Source organism: Caenorhabditis remanei, chromosome IV, assembly GCF_010183535.1.
Source record: "Caenorhabditis remanei strain PX506 chromosome IV, whole genome shotgun sequence".
Taxonomy (NCBI): Eukaryota; Metazoa; Nematoda; class Chromadorea; order Rhabditida; family Rhabditidae; genus Caenorhabditis; species Caenorhabditis remanei.
The window spans coordinates 25,001,879-25,023,454 of NC_071331.1; the positions used below are offsets into that span (position 1 = coordinate 25,001,879).

Sequence of the window (21,576 nt, forward strand, 5' to 3'; positions counted from 1 at the left end):
CGTCGCAATGGATGGAAAAAGGTCCCGTCCTACAGAATTGTAGAAAATAGAATTCTCTATCTTATGAGCCAGAAAACGTGAAATTTGGTCTGAAATTCACTTTTTCTATACAGAAAAACTGATTTTCAGAATATTGAGTATAACTTTTTTGGTAGAAAACACTTTCTAATAAAAATTGCACATAATGTTCTTGAGGATGCTCCAAAACTGTTACAATTTTTTTGAAAAAAAATATTGGATGAAATGGCAGAAAATCTCAATATTCTGAAAATCAGTTTTTCTGTATAGAAAAAGTGAATTTCAGACCAAATTTCACGTTTTCTGGCTCATAAGATAGAGAATTTTATTTTCTACAATTCTGTAGGACGGGACCTTTTTTCATCCATTGCGTCGTCTAAAAACCTGAAAAAACTGAATTTTCAGTGCAAAAAATAAAAGAATTGAATTAAAACGTGAAAAAATCGCCTTCACGTTCCTTGCAGTTCTTTTTCGCAGTATGGGAGACCGTGTAATATAATTAAACTGAAAACCGTCAGAATCATCGTTCGAATGGTTCAGTGGTAGAGTTCGGGAATAGTAATCAGAGGGTCTGGTGTTCGATTCTCTCTGGTGGAATTTTTTTTTTGGTTTTTCTGTAGATCCAATAACTGACTCGAGGAGCAGTCTAGGTCACTTTTTCGGGCAAAAACTCATTGACTACACCTCTCAATGACTACATTGTCTCATTGACTCCACATTCTCAATGACTACAAAGTCTCGTTGACTTCATTTTTCTCAATGACTACACTTTTCTCATTGACTACACCACTCATTGACTACAAAATTCGAGGGATTCTCTCATTGACTACATCTCTCTGAAAGACAGTCCAGCAGACCATCTAAATTTATAACATATCTCAGAAGCCTTGTATTCCAAAAAGGACCAGAAAAGGTAGCGGACTGACCAAATTAGGAACAAGTTTTCACCATTCTCTTAGGCTTAGGTTTCTTAGAAATTCGGAAAAGAATTGACAAAAACGAGAAACGATTAATAACCGTTTTTGTCAAGTTTTTCCCCGAATTTTTGAGAAACCTAAGCCTAAGAGAATGGTGAAAAGTGGTCCCCCCACAAGAATCACAGATTGGGTAAACTTTGTTCCTCTTTCAGCACACTGATTTGGAATCCCCGATTTTTTCCAGATTTGGATAATGTACTGGTCAAAAAAAAAGTAAGACAGTCAGTGAGGGTGTGGCACATGCTCAAAGCTGACTAATTTTAACTCAAAAGCTGCGAGTATCGCGTTCTTTTTGCCTAGTACTGTTGATGTAGTCAATGAGAGCATTTCTCGAATTTTGTAGTCAATGAGTGGTGTAGTCAATGAGAAAAGTGTAGTCATTGAGAAAAATGAAGTCAAAGAGACTTTGTAGTCATTGAGAATGTGGAGTCAATGAGACAATGTAGTCATTGAGAGGTGTAGTCAATGAGTTTTTGCCACTTTTTCGCACACAGGAGCAACCTTACATAGGTAACTTTCACATTTTTAAACAGAAAAAAATTCGAAAATTTTTTGTCGGAAATGATCATTTAAAATCTTGAAAAAATTCAAAAAATTTTTTTTTGAAAAAGGCCTGAATCAGATACTCCAAAGCTAGGACAACAACGAAAACATAGAAAAAGTGACCTAGACTGCTCTGCGACCCAGTTATAGGATCTACAGATAAACTACAAAAAAAAAACAATTCCATCAGAGGGAATCGAACCCCATACCCTCTGATTACTATTCCCGAACTCTACCACTGAACCATTCGACCGGTGATTTTTGAAGGTTTTCAGTTTAATTATATTATGAAACTTCACGTGAGCTGAATCTGCTGAAAATCTCAGAAAATCAACTGTGACCGCGAGTTCACGGGGAAAATATCTTCAAATTTTCAGACCTAAATTTCTCGAACCGTGAGGGTCCATAGCAAAAACGAAAAACAGAAAAATAAACAACGTGTTCTCAGCTTTCCAATGATATAGGTCACTTGCCATAACTCCATACCCCACTCACAACATTCCCTAGTTAGCTTTGAAATATAGCGCCTCGCAATATGAACAAACTGGAGAATGCCGGCCGGGCAAGTAAAGAAGAGACAACGCTTTGCCGACCCTCTTTATCCGCTGCCGATTATTCAATTCTTTATCAATGTTTCTGGATCAGAAGACGTCATTTTGAGAATTTTGAAAAAGGAAAAACGGGCATCCCGAGAGGAAATTTTCTGATCTTTTCGTCACAGAATCTGGTGTTTGTTAATAGTAAAGCTTGAGTTTTGCCCGAGTTAGAGGAGTTCTGATGGTGTTGGCCCTCGTTCTTTTCGCCGTCACGTCATCAGTTTTTTTTGATCGTCTGACAGCTGCCTGGGAAGTCACTGAAGCCCGCCTAGATGTCGTCTAATCATTTTAGACTTGTTTTCCCTTCTAATTCCAACCCATTTGTCGTTGGTTCCTCCGAGCTTCGCGCTCCCCTCTGGTTCTGAGCGATAGAGCACAATTTCATGAATCTCGCCTTCAGTAGCCATCAGACATAGAGCATCCGATCTGATAACCGGTAATCGGATCTCAATGCCGTGAGTTTTACCTGATACCATATCTGGACTTTACAGAACTTCCGCTCGTGACTGTATTTTACAAATGGGCTGAGCGAAAACAGTGGTAAAAAGCAGAGAAATGCTAACCAAATGACTATTAAAACTTAAAAAAGTGAACCCATGTGGATCAATAATGGATCCATATCCCTTAGCCTGTGTCCGGAAAACTGCCCGTATCTTTTTGTGATACCGATCAATCTGAAAGCAAACGAAACGTTTTTAATCAACAATTTTTTCTGAGCCAGATGATAACAAAAAGTCTTTTTCGTCGTCCCTATTTAGAAAACGGTTCGCATTTTTTCGTGACGAAGATCTCACTGAAAATAGACAACGCGTTCGGAAACCTCTATTTTTTCCGAATCTAATCAACAAAAAAAAAATCAAAAAATCTCTCATCGCCCCCGGGATCGAACCAACTAACTGTAGTCAACGTTGCTTAACTTGCCACATCGGACGCGGCGACACCACAGGTGGTTCGCGATGGAAGCATTGTGCGTTCGCGCGGTGTCGAATATGGGAGTCATAGGAAACTTATGTGCTAGTTATATGCCTGGTATATGGAAGCATGCGGCATCGAGAAGCATATATGACCCACGCGCGATCCGTGTTATTCTTGCCGTTTGTCATGCCTCCCGACAGCTCGTACGATGCTCTCGCCCACTAATTCCACCCATTATAATGTGTTGCTACTTTGCTATTCCATTCCGAGTCTGTTCAGCTCTATTCTTTATGACATATTCATTTTCTCCGTTTTCAGTTTTCATGGAAAACAAATTACGACTATACTTTCAGAAACAAAAACACGAATAGTTTTCGAGAAAGCACAAAAACTTTAACTTTTTTTTCGTTCCTTTTTCTTTCATTCTATTCTTTACCGAAAAACTGAAATCAATCAATGAATCAAAAAAGTTTAAATACGCTAATCAATGAAATGAATGTTTTCCGAAAGCCGTTTGGCACAGTGCACAGTGATGAGCTTCTTACTTTTCTTACTTCGTCTTGACAAAAACTTACCGTCTTACCTTTTTCCATCTAAAAATAATTATTATAGCCAATCCGAAGTAAGAAAAATAAAGACGCTCTTACTTTCATGGAATAAGATAACTCTATCATTTCATTTCATTGAGCTTTTCCTAAAAAAAATTACGATTCAGCTCGAAAATTAAAATTATTCTTTTCGGACATTAATTAAAAATTAATTTTTATTTAGTCGTAATTTGTTTTCAGCAAAATTTGACAAAAAGTGCATGAAAATCTTCGAAAACGGAGAAAATTATGAAAATGTCTTTGAAAAAAAAATGCAGTTTCAATTACGATAAACAACACGCCAAGGTGTAATGGCGGAGTGTCGTTGCAAGTTTCAGGTTTACGATGAAAACATGGATCCTATATGCGAGCTATATGGAAGCACGCAGGATCCGTGCCACAAGCACCACGCCTCGAAGCATATCACTTCCGCGCGCGAAGCACATCGTTTTATGCGAGCACATGGGAGGTTATGTGCTTCCATTTTGAATATGCCCCATATAGCATCCATCGCGAACCACCTGTGACGCCAACCCGAACCATGCGGCCACAGAAAATGAGAGCCGAAGAAAGGAAAGAAATGACGAAGCTTAGGCCGACAGTTTCACGTCGCTTTTTCCGTTTTTCATTCCCTATGCTTTATCAGTGTTTTTGGCTCAGAAGACGTCATTTTGAGAATTTTGAAAAATGAAAAAGACGGGCATCATTAAGAGAAAATTTCTGACCTTTTGGTCCAAATTTGAAGAAAATCGGTTCTGTAGGGAGGGCGGTAGGATCGGCGACACACAAACAAACATACAGAATCTGGTGTTTGTTAATAGTAAAGATGTTAGTACCCTAGGAATTCTAAGAATTTTATACTATACCAGATTAGGCTCCGCCCCCTTTGACCTACCGGAACGATCGATTGAAGTAGAAAAATGAAAATTTTTCTTTTGAAAGATAGAATCAAAATCTCTTAAGAAATGAATTGCCAGCTTCATTTTGTGCATTTTACAAGATAACTACTTTTTCTAACTCTCCTGCATCATAGAGAAAAAAGCACTTTTTGAAAATTTTTTTTATTTTTTCATGTTTTTTGGATTTTTCGGGTGGTCGAAGTACTGTGGTCCGAAGTAAATTTATGATGGTAAGATACAAATTTGTGTTGGCTATCTGAAAATATAAATACTTTCCTCAGGTTTCACTGTCTAGGTGAATTATGATTAAAAAAAGTGACGGATTTGATGCATTTCAACGTACCCCTCTCCATGGTTAAAAATGGCTGGATGACGAAAATCAAAAATATTTCTGGTTTTAGTTATTCAGAGCTAAAATAGTGCTGGCACAACTTTTCAGACAATTCTAGCCATGTTTCAGTGAGTTACAGACAGCTGACAGCCATTTTTTCGAGTCAAAATATTTTACCTCTCGTAACTTTCCAGATTATGACTCAAAACCTTAGAAACTTCTGGAAAACATTGGAATATACATCAAAAACACAGTTAAATAGCTGAAAGTCAGTTTTTGTCGTTTTGTTCAACTTTCGTTTCATTTCATATCTGATAGCTTCATGAGTCAACGAAAGGGAGGTACTCGGTCACTTTTTGTAAGACCCCTCTCTGGGTAGCTCATAGAGAGTCAGTCATGCTCAATGAAGTACAACAGTCTAGGGAAGACCCGCATCAAAAAACAACCAACTACAAAATTAAAGTACAAGGATTGATCTATTCATACACAAAGTTTCAAAACTTTTTCTCTGTTCCGAAGCCTGTACCATCGTCCCAAACTTTATCTTTGTCTTCCTCTTGACGTCTCTCCTCGCTCAGATACTTTCTCCGACTTTTTCGCTCACAGGAGGCTGTGTTGTCGTGTTCCTTCAAAATTTATCTCAAAAATCACAAATCAAACGGATGTTATGGAAAATTCCGCACTGCGTGTTGTTTAGCCGCTCTTCTGCATTTACGAAATACGATTTTCCCGCTTTAACTTCATCATAACTCCATCTTGATAGGGCTTGCAGTAGTTTCGGGGGTTACTGGGTTACTGTAGTTTTTGTAATAAGACCTAAAATGATCGGATTATAGGCATGATTACGCTTTTCTAAAAGCTCTCAAAGATCTGATTTCTAATATTCTTTCAAAATTACAATTTGGCTTGAGAATATGAGCATTTTGGGGGGAAGTTGGACAAAAAATGAAAAAATAGAACCGAAAATGGGCAAAAATTGAGAATGAATGTAGAATAATCAGGCGGGAACGAACAGAATATTGATTTTGCCCTCAAGAAAAAAGCCAAAAAATTTTTTTTTTCCTCAAACTTCATTTTTCAAAACTATTGCGCCTATACTTCTTGAAACACCACAAACTCTTTAGATTCATGTTCTAGACATACAGGATGTTCCAAATAAGAGGTATTTGAGTTTAGAACTCGGAAGAATAGAACTGCGACAAAATAAAACTGTGAAAATATAGAACAGGCGAAAATAGAACTGTTACAAAGTGGAACAGTGAAAGTTAGAACCGCAACAAAACAGAACTCAACAAAATAGAACGGGACGCAATGGAACTGCTACAAAATAGAACTGTTACAAAATAGAACTCTAGTTCGAATGGAGCGCGTTTGCATTTTTTTCTTTTTAGAAGAATCAGAACGACTTTTTTTTAAAAATTTGAACAATTGTTCGATGAAAAATATGAATTTATTTGAGAAAAGTCAAAAATAAATTGAATTTTTGCAAAAAAATGCAAACGCGCTCCATTCGAACTAGAGTTCTATTTTGTAACAGTTCTATTTTGTCACAGTTCCATTGTGTTCAGTTCTATTTTGTCGAGTTCTGTTTTGTAGCAGTTTCATTTTTTCGTAGTTCCACTTTGTTCAGTTCTATTTTTTCCTGTTCTATATCTTCACAGTTTTATTTTGTCGCAGTTCTATTCTTCCGAGTTCTAAACTCAAATACCCCCGGTCGTTGCGAGATGCAAGATTTTGCACGTAAGATAATCAAAGGTGTCTGTCCCTCCTTTTGGTGCGCACAGGTTGCCTCCTGGCAAAAACAGTTTTCTGGCCTCAGAAGAAAGGGCCTGGAGAACAACGTCTCCTGCAGCACCCCCTCCCCCTCACCGCCACTAACAAAGATCCTATTGATTTTCTAAGTATTCTTGTTCTCCGTCATCTTTCATTTGCTCTCTAGCCATCCAACTTTTTTTTCCAGATGCCGACTCTTCCGATTCTCAAACTCCCAATTCTCGTTCTGATAAACATTCTAAGAACAATCGATATTGAGACAGTGTAAGTTTAAACTTTCGGCTTTTTTTGGTGTTACTGATCTCATAGGTAGCCCAACGGTCCCTAAAATATTGGTCTCAGTATTGTTGTTAACTGGGTCGACACGTAACACGCTTCAAATTAAGTTTCATAAGCTGAAAAATAGACCAAAATGCATACTTGTCAAGGCCCTGCCCAGCAAGGCCCGGTAGAAAATTTTCAAGACCCGGCTTCAAAAAATGACCCTGATTTTTCCAACTTTTTTTTTTTCAATTTTTTCACTTTCTCATTGAAAAAGTGACCATTTCCGATGATTTCTTCAAATTTTCTTTTAATTCTGAACGAAAAAATTTGACTTTTTCGCAAAAATATTCAAAAAATTTGAAATTTTGACTTCCGCGCCAATTACCCGGGCCGGGCCTCGATTTTGCTGACAAGGCTCGGCGTGGCCCGGGCCGGGCTTTGACAAGTATGCCAAAATGTAGGTTGATGGGCTCTGTTCCAAAATCGGAGGCCCATAAAAAAATCGGAGGCCCATGGCAGAATCGGAGGCCCATGGCAGAATCGGAGGCCCGTAAAAAAATCGGAGGCCCATGGCAGAATCGGAGGCCCATAAAAAAATAAGAGGCCCGTAGCAGAATCGGAGGCCCATGGCAGAATCGGAGGCCCATAGTAGATAGAGAATGTCATCGTTTATAAATGATGAAAAACTCCCTTATAAGCATCTGAAGTAGTGCAGAAATCTGAAAACCATGCTGTAACTACATGATGCGCAAAGCTGATTTTTATTTTTTTTTCATTCATTGCTAATTATAACAGATCTTTTTTAACACATTTATTTACCCGAAGAAAGTGACATATTTATGTGAATAATTGTTAAAGGAAAAAAATGGGAAGCAACTACGGTGCGTCCAATAATTTTAAGACACCCCCCTACATCGAAGGTACCGAGAAAATGGGGATGTGTTCTGGAAAAACTGTGAATGTAGTTCGATTCAGAATGGTTGAAAACCCCTACAAACAAATTTCTAGAAAAAATACCTAATTCTGAGCACGTGACATCAAAAAAACACTTTTTTGGCCGTCCAAAAATGATAAGACACCCTCGATTTTTTCGATTTTTCACGCATATCACTAGTAAGAAAGAGCTTTAAAACATGATTGATTATTCAAAAACACAAAAAAAACAATGCACAGTTCAATAACTGGTCTCTCCTCCATTGTTCTGAACAACTTCAGTCATCCATATTTTTCATGCTTCCAACGACAATTGCAGTTTTTAGTTGAAAATGGTCAACTTTGTGACTGTGACACAGCCTTTCTGATAGTCTCACAATATTGATTCGTTATGGATTGTATAGATCACAAATAGAGCTTTATTTTTGTAGTTGACAACTTTTTTATACGGGCACATCCTAAGATGTTACAGGCAGTCTATGTAAACAGCTCCAAAAGTTTTCCTTTTAGCACTGAAAAAGGACAACAACTGCGAGCAATCACTTTGACGATTGATATCTTCTTAGGATGTGCATATAGGTTGACTGAAAATGTTCAGAACAATGGAGGAGAGACCAGTTATTGAACTGTGCATTGTTTTTTTTGTGTTTTTGAATAATCAATAATGTTTTAAAGCTCTTTCTTACTAGTGATATGCGTGAAAAATCGAAAAAATCGAGGGTGTCTTATCATTTTTGGACGGCCAAAAAAGTGTTTTTTTGAGGTCACGTGCTCAGAATTAGGTATTTTTTCTAGAAATTTGTTTGTAGGGGTTTTCAACCATTCTGAATCGAACTAAATTCACAGTTTTTCCAGAACACATCCCATTTTCTCGGTATCTTCGATGTAGGGGGTGTCTTAAAATTATTGGACGCACCGTAGTTGCTTCCCATTTTTTTCCTTTAACAATTATTCACATAAATATGTCACTTTCTTCGGGTAAATAAATGTGTTAAAAAAGATCTGTTATAATTAGCAATGAATGAAAAAAAAATAAAAATCAGCTTTGCGCATCATGTAGTTACAGCATGGTTTTCAGATTTCTGCACTACTTCAGATGCTTATAAGGGCCTCCGATTCTGCCATGGGCCTCCGATTCTGCTACGGGCCTCTTATTTTTTTATGGGCCTCCGATTCTGCCATGGGCCTCCGATTTTTTTACGGGCCTCCGATTCTGCCATGGGCCTCCGATTCTGCCATGGGCCTCCGATTTTTTTATGGGCCTCCGATTTTGGAACAGAGCCGGTTGATGTGCCTCGTTAAATGTCTATTTCGTAAAAATGGTAAATCCTTCACATTTATACTCCTCTGGCTTTTAGATAGGCAAAAATTGGTCGAAATAGCTGAAAATCCTTCAAACCATTTCAAAAACCTCAAAACCCGCTTTTCTACCAAGCTCTAAACGTTTTGAAAATTCAAATTTAGAAATACCGTATATTTGGCTCAATTGTGCTAGAAAGTTTGTTTGGGGTTTAAATCTGCTCAAAATTTATTTGAATCAGTCAAAACTATGTCAAAAACCTAAAAACCGTCAAAACCGTCAAAAACTTCACAACTCTCATTTTCAATAAAATTCAATTCATCCCCATTTTGCAGATTCTCCATCTCATTATGTTCGCGTAAAATGTGCTATCTCGTCAAGAACCTCCGAAAGAAATCTGTTAATCTCAGGCTTGAAATTGACGGGGAAAAGTCGAGTGTAGAGGTAGTGACACCGGAAGGTAACTTCTATCAAGTCAAAGTTGTAGATGGAAAGTATAGACACCTTGAATCAGTGAATATTAATGGTCACCTGGTACCCATAAATCGTTCTAGAAAACAGGGCTGGGAAACCTATTGGGATGATAAGATGGAAGGAATGCAATCCGTAATGGAGTATCTATCGGATCTACTTGGGATTAAAAATGTGACTACAATCACAGTAACCCCTGATACATTGAAGTTGCTGGATGTTATTAAGGAGAGACAAGGGAATGATTATGAGCTTGGCATTTATTATCAATTAAGTGAGCAAGAATCTCATTTCATTTTGGAGAATCACCCTGCAAAAGTATTAAGAATCAGGGGATTCTCTCACAACTTTCCTATCGGAAAATACCTGAAATCAATCGACTCACTGATTGTTCCCACAAAATTATTGATTACTCTCGATGATCTACTTAACATGAACTGCGTGGAACTGGCTTTAACAGGCACATTTCTTATTGCATCTCAAATCAAAGAGATTCTTCAACACTGGAGTATCGGAGGGCTCCAACGACTCAAATACCTTAGATTATATGTTGAAGACTTTAATATTGAAGATGTACTTGGAGAGTTGACTCACACTCGGATGACGGAGCAGAAAATATATAAGTAAGTTTGTAAACAATCTTAAAGAAAAAGAAACATTTATAATTTTCAGGTCAAATGTTGAATATGTCACTTTTAGTGATCGTCTCATTACCCGGAATGATGGTGTCGTTGCATCTCTTCAATATGGCGAGCATTTCAGCAAAGTTCAATTTGGTGTGTGGCCGGATTCGGAAGGAAATGAATACTTATAATTGTTTTTACTGCACAGTTACTGCACATTTTACTGCTTCTGTCACAGGCCAGACCTGTCTCTTCTCCTTTTTCCTCGGGTTCTATCTCTCGATTAAGAGGCGTTGTCTGTAAGATGAGGATTCCTCGTGGCACAGTTGCAAAAAGTTGTTTCAATCCGAACTCTTTTTACAGCATATATACCCCTATGGTAGTCATTTATAAAAAATATGTCACCAGTTCCATATGACGTCATCATAGGAAAATATGACCAATAATTGACTTTTCACCCAAAAATTCATAAAAACTTCAATTTTTCAAATAACATCGGGAAACTTTTGCAACATGTTAGAATTGTTTTTGGCTACCTCCACTGAATCCGTTCAGACACATTTCTGAGATCTAATATTTTGTGAGTGACTTATTCCATTGGTTTTATCAATATTCCAATTATTTTCGGAGCTATTTTTTTTGAGATTTTTTTGCCAAAAAAAAATTTTCGTAAGGGGGGACCCTTATGTGATTTTTGAAAAAATCAAAATATCTCAAAATGGTCCGCCTACTTTTTAATGTTTTCAAGTGGACTTGATAGAACTTTTTGCGGGGAATTCGAATACGAATTGAAATTTGAGGATTTCTAGAGGGATTTTTTGAGAAAAGTTGAAAAAACATGGAAATGAAAATTATCTGAACGGTTTCTGGGCTGTCTGGGGTGCCGAAAATTTGTGTGGAGGTAGCCAAAAACAATTCTAACATGTTGCGAAAGTTTCCCGATGTTATCTAAAAAATTGAAATTTTTGTGAATTTTTGGGTGAAAAGTCGATTATTGGGCATATTTTCCTATGATGACGTCATAGGGGACTGGTGACATATTTTTTATAAATCACTACTATAGGGGTACATATGCTGTGAGAAAAGTTCGGATTGAAACAACTTTTTGCAACTGTGCCAAGGCCCAACACAAACATTCTCACTCTTACAGATAGTGCCTTTTAAAGGAGGACTGAAGTCATTTTTTTAAATTTCAGATTCTGATACTTCAGAAAATTCTGAACAACTTTCATCATTGGAACATGTGCTAAAAATCGCTCTAAACGCCCTAAATTCACGTTTTCCCGGCTCAAACGGAGCCTAGGTGGAAGAGTTTTCTTTTTATTTCTCGATTTTTCGTTTTCTTGTTTTTTTCAACAAAATTTTCGTTTTTTTCTTCTTTTTTACGATATAAATTGAAAAAAACACGAAAACTTGTTGAAAAAAGCAAGAAAACGAGAAATAAAAAGCAATAATTTTGTCCGAGAGGACTACACGGGGGCAAAAATTTGCATGGGAAAACTCTTCCACCTAGGCTCCTTTTGAGCCGGGAAAACGTGAATTTAGGACGTTTAGAGCGATTTTTAGCAAATGCTCCAATGATGAAAGTTGTTCAGAATTTTCTGAAGTATCAAAATCTGAAATAAAAAATATGACTTCAGTCCTCCTTTAAGAAGATTAATTACCATCTGTCCCGCGGGAGTGTAAACAACCTCGGGCAGACATTTCCTCTTTACATTGCATTATTGTACATTCACTGGTGGAAGAGGGCAACCTCAAGTTACTCTCTTTCCTATACCGGCCCAATAAAGATATAGCCCTAAATAAGATCTACAAAGAATGTACCGAAAACAGACTAAAATAATAAAAGTCCAGAGCTGGCGCGCTCTTGCCTTTTAAATGGAGGTCCGGCCTTGAGTAGGGTGATAAAGTTGTGAGCTCTATTATACAACTTTATCATCTGCAAGCTTTTGCTCGTCGCAGGATTCAAATCACTCCTGAGTGCTAACCGCTACACCCGATGGAACAACCCCTATTTGAAACCCCGTTACCCACCTATTTTCACTATTCATTCTATAATTTCTATTATATTACTCTGATATTCTTCAGTTGCGATGTTCTCAATTTCAATCGATCGCGGATTTTGATTTTGAATTGTTCTGGCATCAAAGGGTGAGAGGGGTGCGAGACAGCGCGAAGTGGCTGCTCGCATCTCCTGACTTACCTTCGACGGCCCGGAGTCGGTCCTCCATCGATTCGAATCGATCCGTTGACAGTGAGGTGATGGCATGCATCCTCTCGTGAATGATCGATTCGAATCGATGGAGGACCGACTCTGGGCCGTCAAAGGTAAGTCAGGAGATGCGAGCAGCCACTTCGCGCTGTCTCGCACCCCTCTCACCTTCCTCCCACAAAACCATACTGATGTAAGTCTTGCACGGTCATTCCGCCGAATCTTTCAAATTTACCCCCTTCTCTGAAAAATGCTATTCCAAGCCATCCGTCGAAAACACGCTTCCCACCAACTTTTCTATCGTAACATTCATTGACCTGGAAACCGGGATAATCTCAAACAGGGCTCACCCAGTAGACTGTCCCCTAGTCACTAATTTTGAGTACGTCAAGAACGAGACCCTCTTTTCGTTGAACCCTTTCTCTTTGGAGTTGAAAGCCAATTCTAACTTCCAACCGCAAGTGATCAATGAGAAGATCCCCTTCTCGACATCTTCTCTTGAGGAGAACCTTCTTGTCAAAGGGTAACTCCAAAACAGAGAGTCAATCCTCAAAACCCCACATTTCTGTAGTCTCCCCACCTCCGACCATACTTGAAATTGGAGGAGCCATTCCAGGAATACTAGCTAATGGTACTTACCAAACCAAATGGCTCTAGCAAAAATATGTGTTGTTCGTTCCAAAGCACCTAACCGGACTAATTTTTGAAGCATTCCACGCCGGCTCACAAGAATTAGTAAGCCACCTTACAAGGGAACCTTTTAAGTGGGACCTAATGCCAGCAAAAACGACCTATACAGGTCGAAAGAGCATGTTTGAAAACCTATAAATTAACTTTCAAAAGTTGCTTACGTGACCTGTAAGTGGCTGAAATCTCGACCTGAAAATTGACCAATTTTACCATTGATTTGCTGTATCTCCTACCACGTTTGTAAAGACTACTGCGGCAGTATAAAAACGTGTTCGAGTGGCGCAGGTGGTTAGAGCCTAGGAGGAGAAAAGTTTTGCCCTGGTTCGACCCCTGCACAATTTTTTCTTTTTTTTTGTTGATCTTTCCCACTTTTTTTCTGTCATTTTTTGGAATCTATCATATAAGTTTTTTGTACCACCACTAACGTGATTCCCTTCTGAATCCATTTCAAATGATGATTATGAGAAATTTCTGCCAGTTGACAGATGAAAGTGCTGAAATTTATGATTTATGATAGATTCCAAAAACTCATTGACTCGCCTCGCATCTTTCTCGTTCAAAAACGGACAGGACAACTTTCAGAGAGTAATCGCAATTTTCTAAATGCATTTTCATTGTTTTTTTTAGAAGATCTGTTAGCTCGGCACAGTTCTTACAACTACGCTCCAATAAAATTCTCTTGAAAAATGTCTCTTTTTCTCTGAGTCTCTCAATTTCGCACACAATTTTCGTCGGTTTCGGTAGAGCGTGGTTGTAAGAAGTATGCCGTGCTAATATAGCATTGAAACTCGAAGGTCGCATTCCACTTCCATTTTGCGTAACTCGATGGGGAGGATGTTGTCTGTTGGCAAAGTCTTACCTCGCACATGTATGTGACATATGAACTTGTGCTCTGATGATTCAGTTGTTTTTTTCAGTATCAAAGTATCAGTTCATTGTCGAATTTCCAATGTTATTTGCTCGATGCTTTGGAAAAAAAAACTCTTGAGAACTTTGTGGAATACACTAATCCATATATTGAATCGATTGCACAGGTTCCTTTTCATTCAGCCAAAAAGTATTATTACCATTTTTTTTAGGCGGAAACTGATTCTTCATTCGCATCATCTCTGTTGGTTCAATACGCTAGTCTTCACCATTTCATTTCTGCGCAAGACCAGCGAAACCATCTCGTCCATTGTCTTTCGATTGAAACTCTGGAAAGGTATAATCCGTGAACAATTTTAACAAAAGATGTTCTATTCAGATACACAAAATACCTGGAAAACGACGTATATTTATTCGCCACGTATGCAGATCCGAGCTATGCGTATATGACTAATGTTTTGAATACATTGAAATGATAAGCTGTTGAAGAAATGGTGGAGATGTATTGTGGTACATCTTATGAAAGAAGCTTGAAATGATTACTCGCTTATTGCAGAAAGCTTCAGAGCGCCTTCTTGCCAGCCAGCTACAACACCTCCACCACCAAAAAAAAAAACGAAACTTGCAGAATCGAATTTCCTTAGATTTGTCGAGGCACAGACAGATTCAGTGAATTCCGGTTCAACTAAGGTATTTTTTCATGATATAAATCATTATTAATTCAATTGCAGAAAGAAATTGTCGAGTATGAGTCATTAATTCAATCGGCTCGTCCACCAATCCAATCTTGCCCGGTCAACTTCTGGCTCACCCATTCCACACGTTTCCCCAAGTTGAGTATTAGCACGGCACGCTTCTTACAACCGCGCTCTACCGAAGTCGAAGAAAATAGTGTTCGAAATTGAGAGACTTAGAGAAAAACAGACATTTTTCAAGGAGATTTCGATGGAGCGCAGTTGTAAAAACTGTGCTGAGCTATTATTCTAGCGTCACATTTTCTATCGATTCCTCTTTCTTCGGCGCAAGTGGAGAGGTTGTTCAGGTAATAAAATCAATATCTATAATTAGAAACAACCGGTTTGCAGTCGGTGTGGAGAACTGATGTCATCGAGTCGCCGTAATCGTTTGAAATCGATTACTGTAAATGATATGCTGCTGAATGCAGTTCTTGGACAAATGAGGTTACTATAATGAAACGTTTCACAGGTCCTTTCGCACCCAAATGACCCAAGGCATTACTGACGCTTTAGCAGTGCAAGTTCTTACTGTAGGCTTAAAGGCGCATAGCAAAGAAGTTGTTATACAGTATACAAAAATTACTAAATCAGCCGTTTTCTAACGAATTCAGTGAAGTTTAGGTGCTTTATAGCACTAAAATTTCGAAGTTTTCCCTAAACTTATTTCTAATCTCCAAAAAATTGGTTTTTTTTCCACTGAAAACATTTTCAAAACATTTTTATCGCGTTATGCGCACAGTAGACTTCTAACGCGTTTCCTGTCGCGCTGACTCAGTTAGCAGTTTCGAACGATCGGCGGTTGACTTTCGTTCTTGGCGGGATAACGGAGCTTCGTTGCGGGATAACGGAGCATCGTTGCGGAACGCTTATATACTTAAAGCAGCAGCCGACATCTCGCGGGTTCCGCCATCCACTGTACTTTGCGTGGCAACGATGCTCCGTTATCCCACCAAGAACGAAAGTCAACCGCCGTTCGATCGAAACGGCTAGCTGAGGACGCCTTAAAAGTAGATTTTGGAGTGATAGGGTGCAGTGCGTTTCTTCAAAAAAAAAACATGTTGATTTGCAGCCTCCAAGAGAAAAAAGAAGATGAAGATGCTAGTGTCAGTGAGAGTGACGATGATTCAGAAGAGGAGTCAGATTCTTCGGCGGATGATTTCAATGGACAAACCGTACCGCCATCTGATTCCAATGAACAAGCCGGCAGCACTGTCCCAATTATTGATCCCACCAATTAAGAATACGAAGATTCTTCATTTTTCAAATAAGATTTACATTTTTATAATCATTATGTTTAAAGCTCTTTGTTTTTTGATCCGATTGGCTTGTTACTTTTCTGTTTTCCACGTTCTTCCAAACATCATCTTGTCATCTTGGTTTTTTGATTAATTCAACAATAAATGAATTCTGCGGTTTTAAAAGTTGCATTTACAACACTTTTTGAAAATTTATTTTTTACTGAAAAACGACTAAATTGATATATTTTTTTCCGATTTCCGGGACAAAAATTTCCGAAATCCGTGTCAACACGTCACTCTAGGTAGTATCGAGAAAGTAATATCGATACTTACACACTGGGTCCTGGTACAGAGCTGTGCGGGAAGTTTGAATATGAGATGACCACCGTGTCATCTCTCAAACGAACCCCTCATCTCTCAGGTCTCGCAGTTTCAATCTGTAACTGAGTGTACAAGCATTCTCCACAACTTAAACTTTGCATTTCTGTTGTCGCACAGCACCCTGCACCGGGAATACGCAAGCAAAAAAAACGAAAATTAGCCGTAGGGCACGTTTTATTTATTTAATTTATTTATTGACTAGAATATAAATCATGAAAATTAAACAGGAGACCGGATCATGCCCCTCACGAGGCTATAGACCTGGTAGGAGGGCGAAATAAATGGAAAGCAAGATATTAAGTTCGAAGGTATGGGGAAAAATGGGGGGAACGAGAATTAATTGACATGAGGAGAGAAGATATAAATGAAATTGCTGAAGTAACCGAAAAGGGGGAGAGGGGGGCAAGGTAAAGAGCAAATTCACAGGGGGGAGATCATAGTCAATTAATTGAATTATTGAGCAGGGAGACAAATTTACCGGAGGGGGAGGAAGTCATGGGTATTACATATGATAGAATTCCATATGGGAATTGTAGTAGAGAAGAAGTCATTAACGTCAGGCCTAATACAAATTAAAGTCATGGGTCGTCTAACCGAATTGAACAGTCTGCCATACGGATGGATATTTGGAAAATACGCTGCGCGGATATAAATTTATGAAGCAAGATTAATTGAGATGAATGCTAGAAGGTGTAGGAGAGTAAACAACATAGCAATATTCAAGCAAGGGCAGAACATAGGTGTTGAAAAGATGTCTGTAGAGTGATATAGATCTAGACTTGAAGGCTTTCAGCAGTTGATTACAACGGAGTAAAGCTAACGAGGATAAATTGGAAATGTGAAGGTCGAATTTGAGATCTGAGTCGGTTAATAGACCCAGATCCCGTACTACTGTAGATTCGGAGATGGGGATGGAGTCTACATGAAATGGGTGACGAGAGTTTTCGGGACCTAGCCTAAGAAGAGAGGTTTTGGTGTGGGCTAATGGGAGAGCGTTGGCGGATGCCCATTTGGATACTAGGTTTATACCGTGTTGTAGGAGAACTGGGTCGTGGGAATACAGTTTGATATCATCAGCAAAAGCGGCAAAATGAATGTGGCAAACACTCTTTGACTACACCACTCTTTGACTACACTTGCTCTTTGACTCCACATTCTCTTTGACTCTAAAGTCTCTTTGACTTCACTTTCTCTTTGACTACATTTGTCTCTTTGACTCCAAAGTATCTTTGACTACAGTTTTCTCTTTGACTTCATTATACTCTTTGACTACCTCTCTTTGACTTCACTTTCCTTATAATGACTATTTGAATACATACATTCCTCTAAATAGTTTGAGAAGCTCTAAATATTCCTGACTCCAGTAATCATAAATTAGTTTTTGTCGCGTTCCAGAATCATTCGGGATCGTTAACTGAATATCTTGAGCGGGAGCAACAACATTAATTTCTATTAAATTACAGCTTCCATCACCGTTCTCCCTGTTTTAAGAATATTTGTGTGAGTAACTGTTATGTTCTTAGGTGCCGGAGAGTGGAGTATAAATAATCATTTATTCACATATGGAAAAACCCAAAACTATTAGTTCTCTAACCTTATATAGACAGATCTTCTTGCCACGTGTGACTTCAGGGTTAGGCGATCACTAGGCTAGGCCATGCTAGTTCACGCCACAACAGTAACCTATACTCTGATTCATAGTTAAGAATAATGAGATGCAAAAACCGAGAAGCTTGGTATCTACTCAAGTTTTGATTAACACCTCATGGCAATTCACTATACTCAAAAAATCTAAGTTGTTTGAGATATTGGAAAATAAGATAGTCTTTTCAACGTTTGAACTGTAGAATCTTCCATTTTCGACTATCTAGACCAGAGTTACATGGAAACGAACATTTCTTATTCAGGAGTCGGTAGTCGGAATTCCATGAAACATCTAGACTATAAAGGGAAATGGTAAAATTGGTTATGGTTATAATACCTTGTTATTCATTAGCAAAATTGACTATCTAGTTACATGCAAGTTTTTTAAATAACTTTCAGAGGCTCCAGTCAGTATTGAATGTTCAGAGATCCTCCAACTATCTAGAAGAATGTATGTATTCAAATAGTCATTATAAGGAAAGTGAAGTCAAAGAGAGATAGTAGTCAAAGAGTATAATGAAGTCAAAGAGAAAACTGTAGTCAAAGATACTTTGGAGTCAAAGAGACAAATGTAGTCAAAGAGAAAGTGAAGTCAAAGAGACTTTAGAGTCAAAGAGAATGTGGAGTCAAAGAGCAAGTGTAGTCAAAGAGTGGTGTAGTCAAAGAGTGTTTGCCACATGGACATTTTTGATCTCGAGCAGGGAAACAATCTGGGCATCCGTGCCACATGCACCCATTAATCTGTGAAAAGTTTCGTCGTTTTCGAATTTTTCTTTAAAAAAACTCACCTCTTATACTCTATCATGTGCCTTAAAGGCGTATTGTGGTCTGTTGTGATGTTTTCATATTTTAATGTATGAGTTTCGGTGAGTTCATTTTCATTCTTCAAGAATTTTTTAATTCGGTCCACAACCCACTGAGAGCGAGCGCCGGAAAGTTTGGTCATTAAAAGGGTCGCAGAAAATTGGGGGCCGTGGCCTAGAAATTCGACTTCGAAAAAGTTGATTTTTTAAATTTTGACGGTATTTTCGATTATTTTTGTTGTATTTCTTCAATCATTTCGATAGAAAACGGCAAAGATTGATAGAAAAACACCAAAAACTATCGAAAATAAAACCAGAAATAGCATAATACTGAAAAAAACCAACGAAAAGTTTGGCCAGCGAGAATTTTCTAGAAATTTTACTTCTGTAAAGTTGTTTTTTCAGTATTATGTTATTTCTGGCGTTATTTTCGATAGTTTTTGGTGTTTTTCTATCAATCTTTGCCGTTTTCTATCGAAGATATTGAAAAAATACAACAAAAATAATCGAAAATACCGTCAAAATTCACAAAATCAACTTTTTCGAAGTCGAATTTCTAGGCCACGGCCCCCAATTTTCTGCGACCCTTTCAATGACCAAACTTTCCGGCGCTCGCTCTCAGCGGGTTGTGGACCGAATTAAAAAATTCTTGAACTATGAAAATGAACTCGCCGAAACTCATACATTAAAATATGAAAACATCACAACAGACCACAATACGCCTTTAAAGTAGCCATCGACATAATAAACACCGCTATCACCTTTGATTATTTTCTCTCCCCCCCCCCCCCCCATTCAGCGCGTGTCGAATTCGCAACGCAGGATCTAGCTCGTTGAGCCATTGTAAGTATTTGAGGGCAAAAACCGAATTGGAGCGACCCTCTCCACGGAATCCATTCTTCGGAATGTAGCCAACAACACCTTCCTTGAAATGGTCAAACTTCATCATGAACATTACGAATCCGGCCAGCGTGTTGGATTGAATAATTGGATTTCATTTGTTGAAAATTCCGGTACAAATCTGTATTTTTTGTGATAGTGATCGGAGTGGTTGAACATGTACGGGAAGGTTCCTGTCGTCATCTCCTCGAAACCAAAAACTTTTGGCATTTGACTGACAAGGGAACCTTTTAAGTGGGACCTAATGCCAGTGAAAACGACCTATACAGATCGAAAGAGCATGTTTGAAAACCTATAAATCAACTTTCAAAAGTTGCTTACGTGACCTGTAAGTGGCTGAAATCTCGACCTGAAAATTGACCAATTTTACCATTGATTTGCTGTATCTCCTACCACGTTTGTAAAGACTACTGCGGCAGTATAAAAACGTGTTCGAGTGGCGCAGGTGGTTAGAGCCTAGGAGGAGAAAAATTTTGCCCTGGTTCGACCCCTGCACAATTTTTTCTTTTTTTTTGTTGATCTTTTCCAATTTTTTTTATGTCATTTTTTGGAATCTATCATATAAGTTTTTTGTACCACCACTAACGTGATTCCCTTCTGAATCCATTTCAAATGATGATTATGAGAAATTTCTGCCAGTTGACAGATGAAAGTGCTGAAATTTATGATTTATGATAGATTCCAAAAACTCATTGAAAAAAAACTGGGAAAAATCAAAAAAAAAGAAAAAATTGTGCGGGGGTCGAACCAGGGCAAAACTTTTCTCCTCCTAGGCTCTAACCACCTGCGCCACTCGAACACGTTTTTATACTGCCGCCGTAGTCTTTACAAACGTGGTAGGAGATACAGCAAATCAATGGTAAAATTGGTCAATTTTCAGGTTGAGATTTCAGCCACTTAGAGGTCACGTAAGCAACTTTTGAAAGTTGATTTATAGGTTTTCAAACATGCTCTTTCGACCTGTATAGGTCGTTTTTGCTGGCATTAGATCCCACTTAAAAGGTTCCCTTGTGAGTGCCATCGGGAGGTATTGCAGAGTGTCTTTGAAAATCACCTTCTTCTTTCCAGTCAACACCATTTCAGCAAAAATGATTTGATTTCCATTCAATAGCAACTCCGGGGTAGTCCCCGTCATTTCAACGAGCTCGGCTATTATGAAGCTATGATCATATTTTCCACCGTCGTGAGAGAGTGTCAAAACGCGGGTCTGTCAGAGTGAAATTGGCAAACTGTCTGACGTCTGGTCCTTGTTTTTCTTCATCAGCATATGTAAATTGAATTTTTCCTTGACAGTAATTGCAATAGTCTTTTCCAACACATCGGTGACACATGAATTGACCACATACAACATTTGTCTTGTGTGCTGGTCCTTTTGACGTGGTTCGAGTAATTGGTAGCGTGCTTTGTGAAACCACAATCGTTTCAAAATCGTACACAAAATATCGACAATTTTCTTGCTTCTTCAAACATGCGTCACGTTGTTTACGAGAAGGTAGGGTGTGACAACAATTGTGATTCTTCGAAGCCATTGCACAACAAACGGATCACCACAGCTTTCCACACTCCACAGCACCCTGCACCGGGAATACGCAAGCAAAAAAACGAAAATTAGCCGTAGGGCACGTTCACATTGTCTACAGTAGTTCTCAACAGAAAAGTCACATTTTTACCGAGTCGGGCACATAAAAACTTAAATATCTCGAGATTCCGAAATTTGTTTTCTGAATGCATATCCATTTCGTGTAGAGGAAGACTTTTAGTATAATTTTGTAAATTTTCATACTCTAATATTGCGTATTCGTGGTGCCGACTCGAGTTTTATTCAAAATCAGTAGTTCAACGGCGCCGAAGAAAATGAGTTTTTCGGTGTCATT

At 38.4% G+C, this 21,576-nt stretch overlaps 1 protein-coding gene across 1 annotated transcript; it reads left to right on the plus strand.

The window, feature by feature from the left end:
* Window positions 1–6,826: 6,826 nt before the first annotated feature.
* Window positions 6,827–10,421, plus strand: GCK72_016192 (uncharacterized protein; the record flags this gene model as incomplete). Its single annotated transcript, XM_053731377.1, has 3 exons — window positions 6,827–6,903; window positions 9,472–10,230; window positions 10,280–10,421. 3 exons carry the CDS (start codon window positions 6,827–6,829, stop codon window positions 10,419–10,421), a joined length of 978 nt encoding a protein of 325 aa, XP_053586149.1.
* Window positions 10,422–21,576: the final 11,155 nt, after the last annotated feature.